Source organism: Ascaphus truei, chromosome 2 (assembly GCF_040206685.1).
Source record: "Ascaphus truei isolate aAscTru1 chromosome 2, aAscTru1.hap1, whole genome shotgun sequence".
Lineage (NCBI taxonomy): Eukaryota > Metazoa > Chordata > Amphibia > Anura > Ascaphidae > Ascaphus > Ascaphus truei.
Genome location: NC_134484.1, coordinates 446,234,165 through 446,253,671, shown reverse-complemented (window position 1 = coordinate 446,253,671; position 19,507 = coordinate 446,234,165). Strand labels below are relative to the sequence as shown.

The 19,507-nt window shown below is 48.2% G+C and overlaps 1 protein-coding gene across 5 annotated transcripts in view; it reads right to left on the bottom strand.

The window, feature by feature from the left end:
• PRKAG2 (protein kinase AMP-activated non-catalytic subunit gamma 2) overlaps window positions 1–19,507 on the bottom strand; it is a 354,869-nt gene that overhangs the window by 150,656 nt on the left and 184,706 nt on the right. Inside the window, exons 1-3 of one of the 5 annotated variants that reach the window (XM_075587897.1) lie at window positions 16,056–16,116; window positions 14,253–14,328; window positions 4,832–4,901 (exon numbers count right to left, since the gene is read on the bottom strand). The exons of 2 other annotated variants lie outside the window; for them this stretch is intronic. In XM_075587897.1, the coding sequence (XP_075444012.1) occupies window positions 4,832–4,841 (10 nt within the window). In that variant the 5' untranslated portion in view covers window positions 4,842–4,901; window positions 14,253–14,328; window positions 16,056–16,116. Of the gene's footprint in view, window positions 1–4,831; window positions 4,902–14,252; window positions 14,329–15,938; window positions 16,000–16,055; window positions 16,127–19,507 lie in introns of those variants that run through there. 2 more of the 5 variants (XM_075587896.1, XM_075587894.1) reach the window with 2 other exon arrangements.

Below are 19,507 nucleotides of genomic sequence, written 5' to 3'. Positions count from 1 at the left end.
ACATATAGTTACAATAAATGCAAAACAGTTTCTTTACTCACAGTGTTTTTACTCAATGAGCCACACACACACACATACACATATATATATACACACGATACGTGTAGGTCCCACAAAATCAGGAGACAGCACTCAATCTTGCAGTAGAAATAGTATATTAGAAACAAGGCACAGAAATTCGGAATTTCTGTGCCTTGTTTCTAATATACTATTTCTACTGCAAGATTGAGTGCTGTCTCCTGATTTCATGGAATCTACACGGTATCGTTCATTTACTTATCTCTATGGGACAACCATTATCTCTGCTTATAGAGTGACACTGACTGGCACTGAGCTTGAAGCAGGGGAACTTGGTTCGATTCCCGGTGTCGGCTCCTTGTGACCTTGGGCAAGACATTTTATCTCCCTATATATATACAAAACTTTAATAAGTGATGCCTTGGGCTCTGAATGAGCGGTTTGCATGCTTCATATAGAGTAAAATACATTTACTTACACATTTGGTACAACAGATTTTTGTGTGTTAATTGCATTGTTTTTCTTTAATAAACAGGGACATTAGACCCTGGCATATTTTTGTCTGCATATTTCTTGGCTTGGGTGGTGGCAGCAGGTATGATTGCAATCGGGGTAAGGGGTAAATATTAACTCATTGAAAGTATCTTGCGCAGGAGAAAGGTGAGTTGGCTCGAGAAGCCGTGTGTATTAACCCTGGTTGCATATCTTAGTCACGTGCTCACACGTGTGCTGTTCGTGACAGATGGTATATTTGGACGGATCAAGGGGAGATATTATTCATTTGAGGGACCTTTGCGGAAGGTGAAAAGTGGGTCAGCTTGCGAGCTGTGTATTAACCGTTGTCCCATATACAGGCCACATGCTCACAGATGTGCCGTACGTGACACATGGGATTCAATTACATAATAAAATGGGAGTAAGGGATTACTAGAAGGTGGGAGTGTTTACATTCTCCTCCACTGGATGAGTCATGGAAATCATTTAAAGATTTGTTGCTTTTTTGGCTGAACAATTTGCAACAACCCTGTGAAAATCAACATGTTGCATATAACTTATACAGGTGTAGACGGCTTTATTTTACCCACTGGTAAAGCAGAATAGTGCAGTATAACACAAATGTTCAATAGAATTTAGCAGAAGTGATCAGGCATAATGTCACAATATCCCATCATAACGTGCCAGGCGGGGCAATAACCCTGCTACATCTATCATTGTAACTGGCTTACTCAATCGCCCATTATAAAGATCTCCCAACATGGCCGTCGACGCAGGACGTCTGCCTCTACCAACATGGCCGCCGAGGCCGGAAGTCAGCCTCATTCTGGATCTATTGCCTGCACCTGCCTGCTCCCTTTATAAGAAGGCTTCATTCTCTCTCTCTCTTCCTTGCCTGTGCAATGTTATTTTCCTGTACTCCTGGTGAAGCCATGTCCTGCCTGCAAGGTTGATAGGAAGGAAGAGCCTGGGCACTACGGATTTCTGCTAACTTGCTCTTCCTTCCTATATTACATTGGAATACCACCCAGAGATTCCTGAACCAGGAGCACCGGTATTTATTACTATTTTTCTTTATTGGGGAGTGCAGCATTCATCTACTAATTTGTAAGTACTGCCTGCATGGTTGCCATTCTACCTTGCCTTGAAGATTCTGCCTTCTCCAGACCTGACCCCGGAACAATGACCACGATTATCCTGCCTTCTCCTGCCCTGACCTCGGACCCGGACCTCACTATTCTGCTCTTCGGGATTTGGATCCCACGTGTGGTTCGGTCTCTACTCTCCACCTCTGCCTAGCGGGTCTGTCTCCTGGACAGTACACAGCAACGTATGCGACTGTAACACCCTTAAGGTGAAGCTTTGGCTTCTCTATTAGTTGCATTTATATCTTCTTCTGGGCTTGTCAAATTCATTCTTATCAGATACATGTTATGCTTAATTTTTAACTATTAAAATAAATAGCACTTGTTATTAATTTGCAAACTAAGAAAAGAAAACCGTGGAGACAAGTTGCTTGTAGATACAAAGACACTTAGGCAAAGTGCTGCAATGCCATCTTCCTTGGGCTGCAGAAGATTTGAGCCCCATTCAGCTGAATGGAGCTAAGCTCTCCACCCCCCTCCCCCCCGCACAGGAGAGCAGTTCCACAACATACTGAATAGAGGTTAGTGGCTGGGATTAGTAAAACAATTCCTCCAAAGTGCCGGTCACCTTCTCAGACAGAGGTGCAAAGTAGAGCTCTACGCACAAGTTCATAACGCAAATCTCCATTTAATATGACATCCAAAGACAGCGGAAAGACAACGTGTCAGGTCCCATCAAGAATGAAAGGTCCACATGGGACCTGATACATTGTCTTTCCACTGTCCTTGGATGTCATATTAAATGGAGAATTGCACTATGACCTTGTGAGTAGAGCTCTCCTTGTTATCTCTGTCCTAGAGGAGAACTGTATTTTGGAGGAATTGTTTGTCTATGTTGTGTTGGCTGCACAAGCAGGATTCTCCTCGCCTGAAACGGTTTCCCCGCATTTTGGAATTTATTTATTAATAAATTGTTTTACCAGGAATTAATACATTGAGAGTTACCTCTCGTTTTCAAGTATGTCCTGGGCATAGAGTTAAGATGACAAATAATACACGGTTACAAATACAGTTACATAAGTGAACAGGGTATACATTATATACAAGTCATTGCATGCACAGTTACAGATAATATATATTATAGACGTATGTAGCAGTTACAGATAATATATATTATAGACGTATGTAGCAGTTACAGACCAGATTAAAATGTGAGACAGCTTTAGTTTTGAAAGAATTTAGACTGGTGGTGGCTGTGAGAGTCTCCGGTAGATTGTTCCAGTTTTGGGGTGCACGGTAAGAAAAGGAGGAGCGGTCAGATACTTTGCTGTACCGTGGGACAATGAACAGTCTTTTGGAATCAGATCTCAGATAAGTGCTGCGTGTGGTAGGGGTGAGGAGCTTGTTCAGATAGATGGGTAGCTTGCCCAGAAAGTATTTGAATGGGATAAGTAAAAGCCACAATGTGGCATACCACTCTCCCGTGTTAACTGCCATCCATGACAGTGATGTCGGGCTTACTAAATCCCGGCCAAACAGTCTTTGTGCAAAACAGATGGAGTAAAGGCAATAAAAAAAAAGTACTGTGGCTTCAAACATTTTTGGCGAGAAAACACTAGTGAAGAACTCTAAATTACCATTACATTGATCCGCTTTTGCTTTCAGCTCTCATTGGAATGAATAAAACACTAATGTCATTGCATTTATCCATTCATTCTGTTCTGAGGAAGCGGATACTATTCGTATACAAAGGGCCGGGGTTAAAAGTACATTGCACGGAGTGAATGAGGGAAGACGCAGGCTAGATCCGCTCTGCTCATCCCAGGGAACTAAAGTTAAAAAAAAAACACAAAAAAAAGACGGGAAAACAAACAAAAACCCACCAGCACAGGCACCCTCGAAACCCCGAAAATCAGTGGTAATCCCCGATGTCACAGAGTTTTTTTTTTTAAACGGAGAGATGAAGCAGCTGAAGCTCTAGAAGACGTCCAATTCCGCCCCTACAGATGTAGCAAGATCTATCACCAATCACCCTGCCAAGACGTAGGGAGATGAGGCCCATAAATAAAAAAGTTAAGAGGAAACATTAAATACAAATGGGGTTTCCCCTTCAGACTTACAGTATCCCACAAAGGACCATTTCGCAGAACCAGAACTACAGAGGAGGGAAGCGCTATCCTGAAGGACCTAGGCCTACAACGTTGCTCGCCAAAGTATCAGCACAGAGGGAAGTGCCCCCAGAAACCTCCGTTCAACCAACATGGCAACAAATAGCGAGCTCCTGCTCCACTAGAGGATCGTCATGTCACGATGCTGCAACTTGATCAGAACCCTACAGCAAGTCCTGGGGCAATATACAGCAAGTCCTGTGGCAATATTCTGCAAGTGCAAATATAAGATAAAGTACCTGTCGTCTAAATTTAGCAGACGTTGTACTTGGTGGACGTATGTCTTTTTTTTTCAACCCCAAACGACGATGCAACTAATATCGAGATACAGAAATAGATTGAACAGAACACTCGAGGAGAGACTATGGACATTTCCTGCGCAAAAACCCACCTGAACGTTAATAGCAATGCGATAAGTATAATATGTTATTGTTATTGTATAATACCTTCTGTCTATGGTTAAAAGAAGTTAAAACACTGCGAGACCAACAAAAGTATAGTTGAAAATTAATTTCCACACTAAAATGTAGGCTACAGAAGCTCCTGGAGATAAGGAAGACTACCAGGCCCTCTAATGACGACGTTTAGGGAAGCCCGGCCCTACGGCCCCCGAAAACACTATACATTGGTGACGCCAGCCTCATAAGACCACCAGCAGCAAAATCAAAGCGCAAATTTAGCTCATGGTACATGTAAAAATAAACATAGTGCAATACAGCTACAAAATTATAATAAAGTGTTGATTAAGCCTGTAGATTTTCAACTCACATGATATGTATACGTGTATCACGTGATATAGAAACAAGTGTCTTATCACCAAGTGATGTCTTCAAATGGTTCTGAGAGGTATGTTGCTGTGTAATTCAGAGGGCCGTATATAACAAGGAAAGAGAAATGCAGAACATAGTGCAAATGCAGCTTTATGTGAAAGATAGAGGAGGACCCACACTACATCAGCCCCCTGGCCTGTAACACCTCCTCTATCTATTTTACCCAATAGTTCCAGGGAGACGGTTAAATAGCACGTGGAAAATTAAAAGTATGATCATCATTTCTTTTTTTTACCTTTTTGCATAACACGCGTGTGCCGAGGTTACGAATACTGTTAACTGTGTTTCTTTTATTCCATGCAGATCTGTTAATTATAAAGATCATTTTTATGTTAGAGTCAGAGATAAATGGAGTCGGAGCTGAGGAAATGGACACATTCAATGTTAATATAAACATCATGATTGTCCCCTGTAACTTTTTTCCTAGGCACGCAGGACCGAAAGGAAGCTACAAAATTCTAACCCATTTCTGCTGCCAAAGCAAACAAATCCACGTGCTGTGTGTACTGGGAATTTATGGTTTCATAAACCTAGTATAGTTTTGTTTAACTGGATATTGTCCAGGTGTTAATACTAATCCACGGAAAAACCCGTGGCTCAAAGGAACTGGCTAATCTGAGTCTGCTGCGGATTAAGGCGGAAAAATCGACCATCCCTAACCCAGGTGACAAACAATTAGGGGGGGCTACCACACAGTTTTTTTTCTACTAATTTCCTGCATATATAGTATAAAGTATCTCAAAAAAACATTTGTTATATAAAGACCCTTTAGTATTTAGGAGCCATGGGTTTATTTATCTGTTTCCTGGTTGTAAAACTAGGCAACATTTCAGCAAACTGCTCCACATTTTCCAAAATCCTATCTAAAACAATGGGGGATTTGATAAAAAATAGTGCAGCCAGGAGACTGTGATCCTCCCCTAAAATGGTAATCTCTGAATGTTTCCTTGGTGCAACTTGTACATTTCATTGGTAAATGTTTTTTTTTTACCAGATTTAGCAAAAGGAACAAGATCCGCTGAAATCAATAGGAGTTTTTTATTTGATACATCTGGTTAATTTTCTGCCCCGAAGTATGCATGTATGCATATCTTTATATAGCAGTCACAGCAGTACTTAGCGCTTTACAGAGATAATGCTGTAGAGGGAATTATAATATAATAAGAGTAATAAACAAGATCAGACAATAAGGCAGGAAATCCCTGCCCCGGAGAGATTACAATCCAAGAAATATCCCGGTTTTGCCTTGGTCACTGTATGCATCAGTTCTGTGGTAGCAGTGACGAGACTCCCTCGTTTCTGGATCCAAAGTGCAATGTACCATGATTATAAGCACTCAGCAATGGAGTGCCAGTCCCACCTAGTGACATGCTGGGAATACACAAATTGAATGACACCGTGGGGCCTATTTATCAAAATCTACCAGCTGTAACACTGAGACATTATACACACGGAAAACAGGTTTATCAAATACAAAATCCAATTGCATTTGTATTAATCGATGAATATTTCAGACGTGCACTGATGTATTTCCATCCTCACACATTACTCTGCTCTCAAAGCTCTACCTCCGCAGAGAGCCGCAGACAGATATCCCGGGGCCCAGGACTAGAGTTAAGGCCCTCTCCCCTCAGCCCCTCCCCCGTGTCGGCGGTTTTGCGAGCACCCCCAATTTCACACTTCACGAACCCCCTCTATTTCCCTCCCTCTAACCATGTATTTCTCTCCCCTCCATCTCACTCACACCCTCTCTCCTCTCACTCTCCCCGCTCTCCATCAATTACTCCACTCTCACTTAGGGCCTCATGCAGAGAGCATCGAATTTTCAAATTGGCGAATTTCATAAAAAGTAGCTTTTTTGGAGAGTTTTATTCTCCATATGCAGAAAAGTTCGAATTCTGCTATTGTTAACATGGATGCGTGTGGCGAGTTTAAATGGGAAAGATGCGCGCTTCAGAAATGTGTAAAGAAAAAATCGCGCATTTTTTGTCCCCTTTGCTATAGGCGGCGAGCGCCATCTTATTGCCAACTTTTCCTGGCGCGGCAAAAATGAGAAAATCGCGCTATTTTCCTGGCGCGAACAGCCGCTACATGCCGTTCGTACCTCTCTGCATTCGGAGAGTTTTAAAAATGGCGAGATGGAGGTTCTCGCCAGCCGCGAGGCGAGTTTTAGAAATAGAAAAAAAAAATTGGCGCGTTTTTCGTAACTCGCCATTTTCTGCAGTTTTCTGCGCGAAATTGTACAAAAAATGGCGAATTTTGAAATAACGATGCTCTCTGCATGAGGCCCTTAATCCCTCCCGCCGCATGTATTTCTCTCCCCTCTGTCTCACTCTGTTGAGGCGCGCTGCTGCTCGGCAGTGAGCCCCTGCAGCTGCAATGAGAGCAGCTTTAGCAGGGGCTCGCTTACGCAAGCGTGCGGAAGCGTAAGTCTTATGAAAATTTTACATTTTCGCGCTCATGGGAGCGCAGGGCCAGTCACGTGAGCGGTTCGCCCAATGAGGGCGAACCAGCTCCGTGACGTCACTGGCCCGCCCCCCGACACGCCCCGCACGGGCTGAGGCACCATGGACTCAGCCTTACTCACTGTTTTCCTCACTCCCTCACCCCCTCAATCCACTCACTCTCCCCACTCCGTCAGTTACCCGAATCCTCACTCATTTCCTCCCCCCTCACACAATACATACAAACCTCCCCCACCCCACAAATGCATACAAATCCCCCCACCCGCAAATACATATAAAAATAACCCCCACCCCTCAAATACATATAACCCCCCTGACCAAATACATATTAACAAAAAACAAAAAACAAATACATAATATTTTTTTTAAATACATAACCACCCCCCAAACACATACAAAAACACCTCCTAAATACATATACCCACACACCCCCAATACATATGTAGCCCCGAGGTAAATTTAAACTCCCTGACCTCCCTCCGCGCTTACCGGGTGGTCGCGGGTGCCGTCGGAGGCAGCGGTGGACCCGCCGGGAGAACGCGAGGGTGGGGGCCAGTGCAGGGAGCAGCGCGGTTGCCGGGGACGCGATCGGGCCGTCGCTAAGGCCGCGATCGCGTTGCCACCGGCCCGGCGGCTTAAGCAGAGGGCGCCGCCATTGCGCGTTAGCTCGCGCATGCGCAGTAGGCACAAAGTGCAGGGAAGGCCCCAGAGAGATCGCGCGAGGGCAGGACAGGGAAGAGAGAGGTTGAGGCGGCCATTAGGGGTTCGCGCATGCGCAGGGCAAGTGCGCACGCGGCCCCAGTGTTTAGGCAGCCCCCTGGGAACTACAATTCCCAGGAGGCTTAGGGAGACAGGCATCAGGTGCCTGAGTGTGGCCAATAGGGCTGGAGGAAGCTCAGCCCGGGAATATAGATACATTTCCCGGGCTTTGCAGAGTCAGTCAGGAAGAGGCAGAGGAAGGAGTAGGAAGGGTGTAGGGAGCGAGTGGCTCCTGCACCAGGTAAGGGTTCTCCTTAGGTCCCCAGGCAGGCCCCAATTCCCGGTAAGGGCAGGGGGTAACTGAAGAGGGACGGCCCTAGATAAGGAGGTTACCCTTAGGTGCGGAAGGTGCAGTTTGGCAGTGCCACAGCGGATAGGGCTGTGCGCACTGGCAAATAGGCACAGCGTGCGAGCAGTGGATTTGCTGCGGGTTCCAGTGAATGGTGTGTATCGTTCTGTGTGTGTTGCTGCATGTGCTGGGCGCCGTGTGTGCAGCGTGTGTGAATACCTGCAGGCTGACAGTGTGAGCTGTGTGTCTGCTGCAGGTGTTAGGAGTAGCGAGTAGCTAGAGAGTTAGCAGAGACAGATAGGACTGGGTAGCTAGGGGAGAGGGGGCAGGTTATTGTTCCACATGCCCTAGGAGTTTTCCCCAAGCCATCCCAGGTTGCGGTTCATCAGGGACAGGCCCTAGGTTAGGGTTCCTGTCCTGTTAGGGTTAGTTAGGGATAGCGGGTGTTGCTGTTCCCGTGCGACGGTGGTGTTACCGAGAGACGGTTGCTGTTCCCGGGAAGCGGTGGGACCCTCGTTGGGGTCCACGGAGAGAAGTACCTGGATAGGATCAGACGGACGTCTGACCCTTTTAGAAGAAAGTTGCGGTCCCGAGCATCGGAGTGCTCGGAAGGTACTTCAGTATTATAAGTGCACCAACTGGGCCCTAGCTTAATTTAGTGACTGCGCAGTCACCCACGACCTCCGTAGGAGTACGGGACATTGGGTGTGGGGGATCACAGGACACTGGGTGGGAACACCAGACATTGGGCTGAGGTGATGCGGATAGAGCATCAGGTTATGTTATGTTATGTTATGTGATGTGTGACATGTCGTGTTAGTAAAGTGTTAGTATTTTATCTATGAGTGTTATTGTATTTCTTACCCAGGGCTATCTTTCATAACGGGGATCCTGGGTAAGTGGAGTCGCTGCACCAGGTAATGGTAAGGGTTTCCCCAGGCTCCCAGCTAGCGGAGGCTCAGATCTCCTGGAGCCACAGGTGTTACGCAGTTACCAGTAGTCCCTTAGAGCAGGTGTGTTGTGGGGAAAGGAACCGGTTAGACCACGAGGGGCCAAGGTGAGATTGGGTGGGTCGGCCGGTTCACAAAAAGGGCTACATTTGGAGGCGCTGCTGAGAGATCAGACCTGGGGTGCCCTGTATGTTTTTTTTTTCTAATTTGTGTCCTATTTTTGTTTCGCCATGGGGAAGCCCTCAAGGAGGAGAAAGCCACGTGCTAAGTTCCCGGCCGCGCGGGAAAATGTTGCCAACAGTTATCCAGGACTGGCGGGAAAACCCGAGCCCCGCACCCACACTGTGAGTGACTCAGTACCGAGTTTGCAACATTCCCCAAAAGACTGTGCTGCCCCTCCTCTAGAGTCCACCAGGGGGAGGGAGTGTCTTGAGCAGAAATCAGAAATTTCTGTTCCCCCTAAGGACAGCAAGGGATGCCGAGAAAAACACCCTTGGCTGTACAGGATCAGACGGGGCCCCCATTTAGTCTTGCCAATGGTGGTATGCCCGTGTGTGTTAAAGGACTGGAAGGTGATGGATGGCTGGATGGGCGGAGCATCTGAGTCACCAGTTGCCCTCACGATGACCGTGGTAGAAGGGGAGGAATGCCTGCACGGCCGTCTGAATGAATGTGAGTGTGCCGTTGGGGAGCTGACCCAAGGGCCTAAGTGTCCTGACCGTGCGGCGCAGTTCCTGCAACCCAAACCGCCAGCGGCAGAGGACTCTGTTGCAGAAATGGAGTGTTCCCTCCCCGAGGATGAGAGAGACTGCCAGGGGTTACACCCTGATGTGTATGAGCCCTGGAATTTGCCAGGAATGGAGGTCACGATGCTAATGTGCCCCTGCCTGAGTGAAGCCCTTAAAGATGGAGTCGAACCATCTCAGTTACAACTAGGTTTCAGGTCAACTGAGGTGGACGGAGAAACGTTTACCCAGTGTTTTGGCCTCAAATGTGGCTGTTCCCGGAGGGAGGCACTGGCGTGGGAGCCGCAATGTGAGTGTTGCGGGGCCTGGTTCCTAAAGCCTATCCTGCCCCAGGCGGCGGAACCAGCCGAGGAAGAAGAGGAGGAGCCGGACCTCCCTCCTACAGTAAATGATACTTGTCCTCAGTTTGTCTTAATTACAGAGGCCTCCGGGGACCCGTGTGTCCAGACCACTGTTGCAGACCCTCTCAAAGGGGACATTCAAATGGAAGAGCAGGAACCTCTGATGGCGGAACCTACGGAGAAAGAGGCGCCTGATGGTGCTACCGAGGTGGGTGAAGCCGCTACTAATGCTTCTACTTCAGCGATGGAGGTGGTGGAGGGGCCGTGTGCCCAAATGGACTTTCCAGACGCTGAGGCGGAGCCGCTGAAGGCGGAGCTCCAGATGTTGGAGCTCCAGATGTCGGTTCCAGACCCGGTTCCCGAGCCGGAACCACCGAGACCAGAACCACAGATCCCGGAAGGCCAGGGTAAGGTGTTTATACCCCCGCCCATGTGTGGTGATTCTAGCGACCAACCGAGCGTGGTGATGCGCCTGCCGGCGGACCACTCCAGTGAGGTCACCGAGGCAACCACCTCCACTGATGCAGACCATGATGTGGGCCCGTGTGCCCTGCAACTGCCAGTCCGGCCTACCACCGAGATACCAGCGGTCCCAGGCTTGGGATCAGTACCTGCCGACAACGATAGGGGTAAGTTGACTGCCCCAGGGGTGTCGGGTGTGAGCTCCCCGGTGATCATGGAGCCTGGTGACTCCAAAGGTAGGGTCACCCGGGCGATGGGCTCACCCCGTCATCGCGTCCTGGTGGAGGTGTCTTCCCCAGAAGATCTCTGCGGATTATGGGACGAATCCGACCTCATGAAGGTGTCCGGTGTAGCGGACCGGAGCGACACATACTCCTGCACGAGGAGTCTCCAAGCTTGGCCTTCTCAAGACCCGGGCCTACCCGAAGAAGTGGTGCCGTCCGCGGAAGAAGTCACCGTTAAAGGGGTTGCTGGAGCGGACAAGGACTGTGTTGAGACCGCTCTGGTAGTTGCGGCCTCTCCCAGGTGCGCGATGGAGCGCTATGTTCGCCATGTGGTGGACCGAGGCAAGAGACTGAGCCTCCCTGTCTCCCGTGAGACGAGACCGGAGGATCCGGCAAGGGTCAATGCCCAGGACCCCGTACATTTTTTTCTGCGAGAGGGAGAAGGTGGGTTGGTGCAAGGGACAGGTCTTGAGCTCCAAAAGACTCACAGGAGTCAAGGTGGGATACCCTCACCCAGTCTGTTAGGGGCACTCCACTCTGAGACTCAGCTGGCCTCGGGTATCCATGCGGGGATGTTGGGTACAAATGGGGAATTGCTTGTGTTTGATGTACCGGTTACAATGCATTTTCCATTATATAACCCACTGTATGGTTGCTACCCAAGCGAGGGTGTTGGGATTCTGCGAAGGGGAGAATGTAGCCCCGAGGTAAATTTAAACTCCCTGACCTCCCTCCGCGCTTACCGGGTGGTCGCGGGTGCCGTCGGAAGCAGCGGTGGACCCGCCGGGAGAACGCGAGGGTGGGGGCCAGTGCAGGGAGCAGCGCGAGGTATTGCGGTGCAGGCCGGTTGCCGGGGACGCGATCGGGCCGTCGCTAAGGCCGCGATCGCGTTGCCACCGGCCCGGCGGCTTAAGCAGAGGGCGCCGCCATTGCGCGTTAGCTCGCGCATGCGCAGTAGGCACAAAGTGCAGGGAAGGCCCCAGAGAGATCGCGCGAGGGCAGGACAGGGAAGAGAGAGGTTGAGGCGGCCATTAGTGGTTCGCGCATGCGCAGGGCAAGTGCGCACGCGGCCCCAGTGTTTAGGCAGCCCCCTGGGAACTACAATTCCCAGGAGGCTTAGGGAGACAGGCATCAGGTGCCTGAGTGTGGCCAATAGGGCTGGAGGAAGCTCAGCCCGGGAATATAGATACATTTCCCGGGCTTTGCAGAGTCAGTCAGGAAGAGGCAGAGGAAGGAGTAGGAAGGGTGTAGGGAGCGAGTGGCTCCTGCACCAGGTAAGGGTTCTCCTTAGGTCCCCAGGCAGGCCCCAATTCCCGGTAAGGGCAGGGGGTAACTGAAGAGGGACGGCCCTAGATAAGGAGGTTACCCTTAGGTGCGGAAGGTGCAGTTTGGCAGTGCCACAGCGGATAGGGCTGTGCGCACTGGCAAATAGGCACAGCGTGCGAGCAGTGGATTTGCTGCGGGTTCCAGTGAATGGTGTGTATCGTTCTGTGTGTGTTGCTGCATGTGCTGGGCGCCGTGTGTGCAGCGTGTGTGAATACCTGCAGGCTGACTGTGTGAGCTGTGTGTCTGCTGCAGGTGTTAGGAGTAGCGAGTAGCTAGAGAGTTAGCAGAGACAGATAGGACTGGGTAGCTAGGGGAGAGGGGGCAGGTTATTGTTCCACAGGCCCTAGGAGTTTTCCCCAAGCCATCCCAGGTTGCGGTTCATCAGGGACAGGCCCTAGGTTAGGGTTCCTGTCCTGTTAGGGTTAGTTAGGGATAGCGGGTGTTGCTGTTCCCGTGCGACGGTGGTGTTACCGAGAGACGGTTGCTGTTCCCGGGAAGCGGTGGGACCCTCGTTGGGGTCCACGGAGAGAAGTACCTGGATAGGATCAGACGGACGTCTGACCCTTTTAGAAGAAAGTTGCGGTCCCGAGCATCGGAGTGCTCGGAAGGTACTTCAGTATTATAAGTGCACCAACTGGGCCCTAGCTTAATTTAGTGACTGCACAGTCACCCACGACCTCCGTAGGAGTACGGGACATTGGGTGTGGGGGATCACAGGACACTGGGTGGGAACACCAGACATTGGGCTGAGGTGATGCGGATAGAGCATCTGGTTATGTTATGTGATGTTATGTGATGTGTGACATGTCGTGTTAGTAAAGTGTTAGTATTTTATCTATGAGTGTTATTGTATTTCTTACCCAGGGCTATCTTTCATAACGGGGATCCTGGGTAAGTGGAGGCGCTGCACCAGGTAATGGTAAGGGTTTCCCCAGGCTCCCAGCTAGCGGAGGCTCAGATCTCCTGGAGCCACAGGTGTTACGCAGTTACCAGTAGTCCCTTAGAGCAGGTGTGTTGCGGGGAAAGGAACCGGTTAGACCACGAGGGGCCAAGGTGAGATTGGGTGGGTCGGCCGGTTCACAAAAAGGGCTACACACATATATATATATATATATATATATATATATATATATATATATAAAGAAACCACTCTGAAATATATATAAGATACAGACTTACCTTGGGGATGGTCTCGGGCCTCTGGCCGGGCCCTGTGGCTGCGTAGGACCCGGCTGCCGGTCCTCTAGTTGCCACCGGGGCCCCCGGCCCTCCCCCAGCTGCGGGCCTCCCTCACTGACTGTGCCGAGCTTCTGATGGTGCCGCGCGCCGGGCCTCTCTCTCATGCAGGTGCGCCCTGGAAACTGAGCCCAGCCTGCTTCCGGCGCGCGCCGACGTCAGAGAGGCCCGGTGTGCGTCGGCATCGGAAGCTTGGCGTGGGACAGTCTGTGAGGGAGGCCCGCTGCTGGGGGGGAGCCGGGGCCCAGCTTCCCCTGCCTGCCTCCGCACAATCCTACTGACTCCTGCAATTAACAAGCAGCTATCCGACACACACCAACCTTCTCACCCCCCTGTACCTTATGTTTCCTCTTAACCTTCCTTATAGATTGCAAGCTCCTTGGGGCAGGATTCTCCTTACCTACTGTAACAATCTATGTTTATGTTTGTTATTTTGTTTTCTTCATCCTCCAAACCTATTGTACTGCGCTATAGAATATGTTGGTGCATTATAAATAAATGATAACAATATTAATATTAATAATAATAACCTGGTGCTGTTTTTGCATCCGTGTTTTTTATTTTAACCAGGACCCTTGATAAAGAACCAGTTCCTTATATAGCAAAGCTTGTTACATTTCAACAACAACAAAAAATTGTGAACAAAAAAGAGGTTTATTTATCAGGGTCTCCCGACCCCCAAATCTATAAAGGCAAAACATTCCAATCGAAACCAATCACATTTCCTTCTTTGATAGATTTGTTGCAGTATTTTTGTCCCAGTTTTGCAGCCAAGATACAAGTGCTTTAAAGTGGGAACACGGTTGTTTTTTTAAAAATAGATGCAGCAAAGGCTGAGCTTTACGGAAATGTAATTACCGAAGCTGCCGATCGATCCGTTCTCCCGTAATCGATCGGCAAAGACCCTGCTTCCCCGGGTTCACTGTATGATTGCCTATTTGAAAACAAGAAGTGCTGTGCCTTTGTAAATGGTTACGGTCACAAAATGCAGTAAGTATTATTTAATACTACACAACTGATGTATTAAAAAAACACATCGGATTTTGAATGAAAGCTTAATACATTAAAAAAATATTAAAAAGGGCATAAAGAGTGGCGAGGGGGAAATAAAAAATGCATGAATTATTAACTAATACTACACAACTGATTTCTTTTACAAAAATAAATAGGATTTTTTTGTATTGCTGCTTTGAGGGGTTAACGCATGGAAGGGTTGTGTGTGACGTACTGTGATGTGCTATTTCAAAAGGACAATGATAGATGTCAGTGAACCACACAGGCTCTCATCTACTTTGTGCCACACATCGCACTCATAGATAAAGATCTCTTGACTTCTGAAAGACTTACTGCAGTACAGACGGATCCATAAAATATACAGAACAAAATATATCAACACATCTGAGAAGTATGGATTTCCTAATCGTTATTGTCGTATGGGCATCTTCAACAAGCAAGTGGCAGATTGCACTGCGATCGTCTGAGAAAGTCCCATTCAAGTCAGCAGTCTGACCGTGGTGCGTTTCGCAGCTTCAGGTCTTATTGACCCACTGTCTATGCGCCTGCCTGCGGCTATGCATAACGGTCGGGTAACCCAACGTTTCCCTGGCAACTATTCTGCAACGGTCTCAAATCGGCAAATGTGGCACATTTGTTGAAAATCGGAGCAACTGATATCACATATATACACATAAATATAGATATACATAAATATATACATGCATAGTGCATGCATTTGGGAGTCACTTGCATCTTCAAAAATGTCTCTATATATATATATAGTATACATTTTTGTTGGGAAAAGGTGGTACAATAAACATTTATCCATTCCCAGTTAGCCCTCCTACCCCAATACTAATCATTTCCGAAGTACAGCTTTTATATCATGAATTTCCCTGTAGTGTTTATATGCTGTTCTAATAACTTGGGGGCTGCATTTGAAGGGTGCCGCCTGTCTTTACATCCCCATTGCAGGGTTATATGCTAAAAAGCCAAACAATCCATTTCTATGACGTACAATGTATTTCTACAACGTAGCAAAAAGATAAAGGGACTTTCTCATTTCTAAGAAAATATTTAAGTGGTACCCCACAACCATCCTGCGTTTCTTTCTACCCGTAGGCAGGGTCAGATTTCCCAGTAGGCCCGGGCGTAAGGTGGCAACATTTTGGGGGCGGCAAAAATTTCCGCCCCCATATAATTTTTCAGCGCTCTCGGGCCTATTGGACCTAATGGGAAGGTACTTGCCTGTGTCGGCCGCCTCATTCCTGCCGTCCTCCTGCTCCTTTGGAATCCCGGTGTCAAATAACGCTGCGGACGCCCCCACCATGATGTCACGCGGCATCTCGTTGCCATGTCAACGCGACGTCAACTGATGCCATGACACCACGTTTCCATGGCAACGCGCCACCATACGGCGTCACTTGACACCGGGATTCCAAAGAAGCAGGAGGGCGGCACCAAGGAGGCGGCCGACAAAGGCAAGTGCCAAAGGGCGCCAAATTTGGAAATCCGCCGCTGCCCATAGGGTTAGTATCAGTAAATGACCTGTATCTTCCTCACTGCCTGGACAAGCAATGCGTCGCTGGGCCATTCAGCAGTGAAGCAGGAAATGGTTATAATCTTGGTCTGTACCACCGCGAGTCCCTGTTTCCCTTTACATACCTGTCAGATGCGTTAACCCGCTCTCTGTGTTTAACCTGCTGAGCAGAGCAGCGACCTCACAAAGAATAAAATGTTCCCTACCAGTAACCTCTGGTAGCGCATCCCTCTGCTTTCATCAGCTGCCACCCGCGTCTGTTTGTAGTTTTAAAGGTTATGTTGGAACGTTCATTCATTGGTTGGCTAATAATTTACATTGTTATTTTTAAGTAAGAAAGGTCTTTCCCGGTGACCACGTCCAGCACAGTGAGGTACGGCTTGTACCCATTCCCAGTAAATATACATGAAGTCCCTTTCAGATAAGATAAACATGCAGTACTGTACGTCACAAAGAAATGGTCATACTTGTAAGTGATCTGTAATGGTTGCGCAGACAGTATAAAGGCAGGAGGGAATTATATATATATATATAGGTATCCCCCTGAGGAAGGTCCCATTCTGTAGGACCGAAACGTTGGGTTTCTGGATGTATTTTTGCTTTCACTAATACACTTTGATTTTCAACATTGAGTGCTGTCTCTTGTTTACCAATCCTTGGAACGGTAACGTATAACTACATTCTCTATATGGGACGTGCACCTGTGGCTTACCAGCACCTATTGGAGTGCCAACTGCCTTATCTGACTATATATATATAAATATATATATATTGTAGGCTCTTTGGGACTGGGTTTAAACTATCACAGCTACATAAGAATAAACTAATGTGTAACATAGGTGTAGAAACATATTATTATGAGTTGATTGTCATGTATCTCATACTGATTTAATACACATGTATACTCCAACCAAATGACAGTAATCTGCTCCCCAACACTAAATATCTCTTTACTAATATTCCTCCTGTTAGGCACGGAGGCCCTAACGGTGCCTCCCCACCAACCTCAAAAAAGAGAGTCCCATGAAAAATCATTATTGAAAATAATGTATACATTTAAAACAAATTCAGCAACTACGACATTTTAACCTACAGTATACTGTCATTAAAAGGGCTTATGATGACACTGATATATATATGGAAGGTAAACAATTCACTTCAGTGTTGCAGTGTTCAGGGAACACCAACAGGTCAGGTCTTAAGGATATCCCTGCTTCAGCACAGGTGGCTCAGTCAAAATTACTGAGCTGCTAATTGACCCACCTGTGCTGGAGCAGGGATATCCTTAAGACTTGTCCAGTTGGGGTTCCCTGAAAACTGGAGTTGGGAAACACTGGTTTATGGTTAGGGGCAGGGCTTATTTTGTCCAAAATATTCCTGGAGAACCCTTGATTAAAGCCCGAAGATGGTGAGGGCACTTCGGGTATGACACACAGGAAACTAATAATCAGCAGACCCCAACACCATGCAGTTTGTCAGTAATAATTCTTTATTCTTTAGCATTTGTTTCAAGTGTAAACAAAATGTTTTGTTGATACATTTGCACATTTCTAGGCTGACTTTAATTCAGCATATGTTAATATACACCAAAAGAAAACACCTTGCTTCTCCCTATGTTCTCTAAGGTAAGGTGCAATGGAAGGAGCAGAAATCTAATAAAAGACTGCTATTTAAAACACCTCCCTACAGCATACTGTGGAAGAAGCGTTCCAACGCGAAACGCGCGTTGATCAGGTGCCTGCTGATGATGTCATGAGGCAGTCGAGAGAGGACGTGTTTGTTTAAAGGTGCACTAGCCCTCTCATGTTCCTTCTCCCCCTGCCCCAATCTCACAATTAGGTCATTTACACCACTGTCTGACATGGGGAGCTGATGCGTTTCTCCATGGGATCTCGAACACCTTGCACTTCCCTTCCCCCTTCAAACGGCAGCTCACGCATGCGCCTGTTAGCACGTCCTGAACAGCAAAGTTGAACTCCCTACCTGCACTGAAGCTGTGCACAAGCAGGGAGACTATAGAGCCTGTTACAAATGCGTTATTTACATCAGTTATGCACGTACAGTACCGACACACTTTATCCGAGTGTGGTCGGTACCGCAAGCCGGGAAATCTCCCGGCTTGCTAGTGGCCGCCCCTCGGCGTGCCGCGCGTCATAGACGCGCGGTCACGCGTCATCGGGAGCGTGCGCCCCCTGCACGCGCGTCCAGGGGCTCCCCGAGGGAGCCCTGGTGTCCCGCGATCGCGGGACAGCGGCAGGGGGTTCCGGGGGACCCGGCGGACCCGGCAGCGGTAGGGAGAGCGCCCCGATCGGAGGGCGCTCTTCCGCTGCTTCGGCGCGCGCCCGTCACTCTCGGGCGCGCGCCAGGCTACTGCTGCGGCAGAGAACGGGCAAATGCTCGAATAAACTCTGCCGCAGCAGTATATGACGATTGCAGTACAGTACATGCATCGATAAGTGGGGAAAAGGAAGTGCTTCACTTTAAGTACATTTTCACTTTACATACATGCTCCGGTCCCATTGCGTACGTTAATGCGGGGTATGCCTGTATATGATCGTACCCCCATAATGCTCTCCATAAAAATGGCAATTTATTGATTATTTAGCTAGTCTGCCATATATATGTAGTAAGGATCTATATGAGGCTGTGTACCTCACTACTGTTCACCTCACTACTAACATCTGCACATGTTCCAGTTGTTAATAGGTACTATCGGTGGGATAGATCAAACACAGTTACCTACCTTCCTCTTTTTCCCATAAAGAATAACACTACACGTGAGAACAATAATATTTCAACTTGCTGCATGCTCGCCAGATTTAGGAAGTAAATGCTGCCAAAGTGTGTAACTAGCTTTTGGCTACATTAAACTATTTCTGTTACATTATACACTAGCAAAAACAGTCACAGGAGGCAGTGAGTCCAGTTGCCAGACATGTATAAAGAATGATCTATATACATTTTGATAGAAGACAACTGTGAATTCATAACAAGCTTCATTGGCATCATAGAACACGTTTAACATTCTACAGTATATCAGGGGTGCGCAAAGTTTTGGAGCTGCGCCCCCCCTGTGCGACAGCCCCAGCGCTCGTGCTCCCCTCCCCCCCCTTATGTGACCCGGCGTAAAATTACACCGCGGGTCATGTGACCTCACGTCACCCTGCAGCGTCATTTGCCACCCGTTACCATGGCGATGTGTATGTCACATGACCCCGCGGCATCATTTGACGCTGTGTTGCCATGGCGACACGTCCATAAGACTACAGAAAACTGGTAAGTTGAGATTGCAGAGGCCTTGCGCGGACCCCCGGGCCTTTTACTTAAGAGCGTGGGGCCGCTACAACCGCTGCGCCCCCCCCCCCAACAAAATTCCCCAAAAGATCAGGGGAGCGCAAACTTTTTAAGTCACGCCCCTGCTGCCTCTTACCTACTCTCCGGTATCTCCTCAACTCTGCGGCGTCAAGCGACGTCATGTTGTCATGGCAACGTGTCGCCGCGTCATTTGATGCCATGTAGTCATGGCAACATATTGTCGCTATCAGAAGATGAAGGAGAAGCCAGAGAGAAGGTAAGA